We start from the raw sequence: 6244 nt of genomic DNA on the forward strand, positions 1-6244 counted from the left end.
ATTTATTTATAGAATAATAATTATAGTCAGTAAATTTGTAGTGTTTATAGCACACCTATAGGAAATGTATTACTCTTTTTCTAACATACCTGATGCTTTTTTTGAAAGCTGTGTGTTTGTGGTTTTCCCAATTAAGTGATTAATCAACTAGTTGCCGTTCAGCTTTTGGCAAGTTAATATATGTCAAACTCGAACTATGCTCCATAGATTTTCAATATCTGATTTTTCAGAAGTAGTTTGGTAAGCTTTTCTTCCAAGACATTTCCAGCTGACTCCAAGGTTTTTCTTTGTTTTGTTCTGTTTTTTTTCAGCAAACTAATATCCTGGTGTAGCATTGTGGTTTAATGTGCTGTAATGCAAAGTTGGTTTAAACTGCAAGGTCAGCGGTTCAAGCTCACAATACCGCTCCTTGAAAACCCTATACAAAACTGACTCAATGGCACTTAACAACAACAACTACAATCATGTATTAGCTGTTAGCACCACCCAGAGACTTTGAAAGCTACCTTAAATTTTCAGGGCCCCAACAACCTAAACCTTATGCTTATTTACCTTTTATGTTAAAGTAAAATGAGAAAATAATTGTAATTATATGATTGTAATTATATAATTGTAAATATACAAGTACTTTCTATAACATGTTGGTATACTCTTAGGATTAAGCTACTATAACATGTCGTAGAGAAGTTGTGTATATTTGTTATTTCATTAATTTAATGTTTATTTTGCCATCAGCTTATTCTTTCACTTATTTATTCAATAAATATTAGACTAAGTTGTGTATGGTTTTTTACTCTAAAATAGGTGGTTGGAGTTGATAAGTAATGAACAGAGAAACTTCTGTTTCCAAAGAAATGAAATGGAGACAAACTGGGACAGGAGGTAAAAAAACAAGATAAACATGGGAAATGGGTTCTCGTCCTAAAGAACTAAGTTAACCAAACCATAATTACACATGTCCATTTTCCCATCTCATGTACCTCTTAGGAAATAAAAACATGTTATGTAAGAGCAACTCCCCGGTGTTATTGTTCTCTGCTACAATTTAAGAAAGTATATACTGTACCACTTTTCTCACATGAGCCTTTAAGTGATCACAAAGATGCCAAAAATGTTTTCATATTCCCATTCCTCCTATATGTAGTGATAACATTTTAGAAAATTACCAAAAAGATCATGCTTATGATTGTTTATAATGAGTTAAACAAATGAGCTCTACTCACTCAAATCTTAAAATTCTAGAGTTTCTGTATTCATTCTTCAGATTACTTGACTGAAAGATTTCATCTACCTAAAAGAAGAAAAAGTGAAAAAAGCATAAATTTTAAGATTTAAATTTTTGTTTAAAATGAATACAAAGTAGGTATTATGTTCTGCTTAGAACTGATTAGGGGCAATTGGCTTCTCTATGATGATAAGACTAGTACATTTAAGTACCTTGTCCTGTTATAAGGTGTCTTGGTGGCACAATGGATAATGCACTTGGGTTTTAATCATAAGGTTGGCAGTTTGTATCTACTAGCCACTCTGCAAGAAAAATATGTGGCAATTTTTTTTTTTTTTTTTCATAAACATTCACGGCCTTAGAAATCCCATGAAACATTTTTACTCTATTGTGGCTACCAATTGGGCTGCTAATATCACAGTCAGCAATTCGAAACTACCACTTTTCCCTGGAAGAAAGATGAGGTGTTCTGATCCCGAAAAGATTTACAGCCTCAGAATCCCTGTACAGGGTCACTAAGAGTTGAATCAACTCCACGGCACATAACAACAACAAAAACAACAAAATTTCACAATGTGTGGGACATGACTCGAAGACAGTGGGTTTAGTTTTAGTTGATTATATACCTAATTGGCACTGTGGGTTAATGCATTGGACTGCAAAGTCATTTTAAACCACAGGGTTGATGGAACACTGTGCAGCATCCCTCTGGGTTGGAACCAACTTGACAGCACTTAACAACAAGATACCTACTTACTAATTATTTTCAAAGTAAGAAATCAGATCTTATATATCTTTTGCAATCAGTTAGTGAACATTGTTATGAAACTTTAAAACAGCTAAAGAGAGATATTTCCATACCATTTGCTGAAGGTCATATGCAAGAACTTTGAAATCCACTGAGAGTTTGTCTTGCAAATTAGGATTATATGTAGCTCCAGATATTATTTTAAATGTTCCTCTAGCTTCATGACTATTTCCAAATACTGCATCTGGATGAATTAATAAGAAATAGGACACTTGACATTTGAATCATGAATAGAAAAAAAGAACATGTACATTTCAGTTAAGACACAAGTTAGCTTTTATTTATATATTGACTCTTAGTTCTAGCTATTTCTTTGCAATCTTCTTGTACAAAGCTGCATTTTAGCTGTCTGGCTATCTTAAATAAAATAAAACAAAACACAAAACACTTTTTTTTTTTTGTTCACTATTCTACTAATACTCTTTTTTTCACTAACTTCTATTCCACACTCCAATCCTTCCGATTTTTGTTTTGTTTTATTTTGCTTTAATTGAGATGTCTGTTGAAAGATGTAGGGACTGATTAACTACTACCAATTATGAGAACTGATTCAGAGAAACATGTTGAGAAATGGACCATTAAAAGTTTTGTGGCTGTTTTTAGATCCTTCTTGAATACCTAGCATCCAGAGACACTGTGGTTTTCTACATGAGGATTACTGTGAGGATGCCAATGAGTGTGGTACTTTGAAACATAGCTTTGAAGCTAATTCTTTCATTCCAGTAATTATAAAATCATCATGTACGACCTTTTGCTGTCAGATAATTGTTGTTATTGGAGTAATTATTGAGAAATCTGAAGAAAATATATTAGCTTATATATGAATGTAGTGTTTCTGATACATTGAATACAGAGGGGTAATAAATATATCATTGAGTTGTGCTTAAGGTTTTCATTATCTATATTTATATTCAAAATGTATAATTTGACTAAAATATACATCATGAAAACAGTTCTCATAATGACCAAGCAAGGGAAGATATTAGTTCTTCTTTTCCCAGACCAAGAAACTTAGACAGAATGACTAAGAAAATTCTCAAGGAAAATGCAGGAAAGCTAATATGTAACAGATCTGTAATCTGGACACATGACTGTCTTACAGCAAACTTTCTAGTCCAGTAGGAACATTAGAAACAATATTTCAAAAAATAAATGCATCTCATTTAATTAAAAGCATTATCATTGCATAATTTATTTATAACTATTTTTCCCACTATTTCAATTCTGTTCTAAATGTTTTAAAATTCATTTAGATTGGCATATTTAAACAGGAAAGATAAGGAAATAGTGAGCCACTATCACATGTGAAGAGAATACGGAGAGATGATAACTAAATGCTATGTAGAAACCTGGATTGGATCCTGGACTAGTAAAGAGCATTAGTAGAAAAACTGTTGAAATTTGAATAAAGTCTGTGCTACAGTTACTAGTATTTTACCAAAGTTAATTTTTGATTGTTATAGTTATATTATGTCTATTCAAGGTATTACATTAGGGTAAGATGGGCAACAGGTATATGACAATTATATATAATATTTGCGACTTTTCTTTCAATTATTTCAAAACAATAAAGTTTTGAAATATAAATATATATGTGTTCTCTGATACTTTGTTAAGGATTTCATTTAAATCCCTTTTCACATACTATTGTATATTATAAAATCATATTAATATGTACAAATAATTTTTTTTTCTTATTTACTATGTAAAATAACTTCTCTGTACTTTCATTGGTTACCAAAGATTTTCATGACCTTCTAAAAGTCCAAATGAACCTCTAATTTATTTAATCATTAACACAATCAAGGAAATAAATATCCAGAAGTGTTCTCTTTTAAAGTATATTTTTGTACATTTATTTACATTGTACTTATGTTTATTAGATCCAATTTATATTTAATGATTTACTAGAAGAAATAAAGCTAATTCAAAGGCTAAGAATATTCTTTGTAAATCTAAATTGCTCACATGCAAGTGATCTTACTCTGAGTTATAGAAAAAAACTAGTATACCTGTGTATATTAGTGACTAATATTGATTGTCTTTACTTCCCGCAAGTTGCATCTCAGCTTCTCAGCTTGAATTCTTTTCTTTACAAGTGTCATTTACATCCAAATATATTTAAATTAGTACAATTAATATGACACTGTAATAAAAGCACTGGACCACAAGGTCAGTTTGAACTGCAATGTCTCATGGTTCAAACTCACCAACTGTTCTTCTGAAACCCTACACAAGGTCAATATGAGTTGTAAATGACTAGATGGCACTTAACAACAACAATCAGAGAATGAACGCATCATTAGCTAGATATAAGCAATATTTCAATTTTTCTTCATTTTCACATATTTATTGGCTGTGGCATCAACAACCTTTGAAATGTTTAGAATTTAAATTCTATCAGAATAAAACAATGGGATATGCAGCCTATTTTGATATATGTTGAAACTGACAAACACATTTAGCGTTATTTATTTAAAAAATTTACTCTTATATTTGAATTCTAAATTAATGTTAAAATTATATTTCTACTAAATAGTATAGCATTGGACTGCAAACCTCAGGGTTGGTGGTTAGAGGGAGAAAGATGAGGCTTTCTGCACCCACAAAAGATTTAAACCCTCAAAAATCTGATATAGGGTTTCTACCCTAAACTGGTTCTATGATACTAACAACAACAAACAATTTTATTAATATTCTAGAAAGTGAATCATCTGAATACAACATAATTATCTTGCCATGAAAACACAACAATGAATGAAACACACAAATAGGATAACTGATATTAAAGAGTACATATGAGAGTGCTTTCCATAGCCTGCTGCATGTAACTTACCTCTTTCAGATCCCTCGATCGCCAGCCAGGACACCACAATTAATCCAGCACACAGCACCACCAATATGGTAAAGAGAGATGCAAAAATGACTTCATAGAAGCTGAGCGAATGGCACTTTGAAGACACACTTTTCAAACCCATTTTTGTGTTTTGAAGTCTTGCTAATCTAAGAACTATCTGAGAAGTTAGAAATCTGCATGGACTGCAAAGCAAAATTTCTCAGGTTCTTAAAGAATTTTTGTAAAACAGTAATGTCTACACTCAGACTAGAGAGTGTGAACAAAGTATATATGCCCTTCTAGAAACATTATGTCTCTGTACATTAAGAAGCTTTAAAGGAACAGTTAATCTTTAAGAAGATATAAATGAGTAAAGAGATCCTTAGAGTCGTAAATATTAATCACCTGAACAAGCCATTTGTTGAGGTGAATGAAATTAAATGCATGATGTAAACAAAAATGACACTTGAAAATTATTAGAAAATCTATGAAATTCAAGATAGACAAATTAGTCATTAAGTGTATCTCTTGATATTTATTTGTAGTACAGTTCATTACAGAGCAGTTTTCTACCCACTGATTCAGGTCATTATTAAAGTGTTTCTTGTGTTCTATTTGAGTGTAGACGTATAAACACTAGTTTTTGTTACACAGATGTATATAAAACATAACATACATTATTATATAACTCTCTGTATATATTGCTGTTAAGTGTTATTGAGTCAGTTCTGACTTATAGCTACCCAGTATAGGATTTCTGAGGAGCAATAGTGGATTTGAACTGCCAACCTTTTAGTTCAAATTGGCCTTGTGGTCCAGTACTGATCTTACAGTGCCACACCAAGACCCTCTCTGTGTAGATGTATGTTGCTGTTGTTGTTGTTAAGTGCCGTTGAGTAGGTTCTGACCCATAGCTACCCTGTATAAGTTTTCCTAAGAGCAGCTGGTGAACTTGAACTGCCGACATACAGTTCAAATTGCTTTGCAGTCTGGCATTATCGTACAGCAGCACACCAGGACTCCGTATATATGTATATACATATATATTTATTTTATTGAAACAGTCTAAACTTTTGTAACCTTCATTTTATAAGCTAAGTGAACTTGTGCAATATAAGGTAGTATTGGTTTTACTGGAAGACAAGTTATAATCTTGTGACGTTATCAATGAATAAGAGTATGTGTCATAGTGGAATAAAGTACTTGGTTCTATTTTAAGAAAGTAGTCTGTGTGGGGAAGATAATGCTCACTTAACCTCACTTTATCTCTTAAAGATAAGACTTTATCTCTTTAAATCCTTCAATTAATATAACAAAATAAAATGACTACACTCATTATTATAGACCTTTGCTTTATAAGAAACTCAAGATTGTT

At 31.6% G+C, this 6244-nt stretch overlaps 1 protein-coding gene across 1 annotated transcript in view; it reads right to left on the reverse strand.

Moving 5' to 3' along the window:
- The window catches only part of TMPRSS15 (transmembrane protease, serine 15), a 313147-nt gene extending 308136 nt beyond the window's left edge, over positions 1 to 5011 (reverse strand). The window contains exons 1-3 of the mRNA XM_006873157.1: positions 4870 to 5011; positions 2087 to 2217; positions 1224 to 1291 (exon numbers count right to left, since the gene is read on the reverse strand). Coding sequence (XP_006873219.1) covers positions 1224 to 1291; positions 2087 to 2217; positions 4870 to 5011 — 341 coding nt within the window. The remainder of the gene's footprint in view (positions 1 to 1223; positions 1292 to 2086; positions 2218 to 4869) is intronic.
- Between the last annotated feature and the right edge of the window lie 1233 nt (positions 5012 to 6244).

This window comes from Chrysochloris asiatica, unplaced genomic scaffold (assembly GCF_000296735.1).
Source record: "Chrysochloris asiatica unplaced genomic scaffold, ChrAsi1.0 scaffold00225, whole genome shotgun sequence".
NCBI lineage: Eukaryota > Metazoa > Chordata > Mammalia > Afrosoricida > Chrysochloridae > Chrysochloris > Chrysochloris asiatica.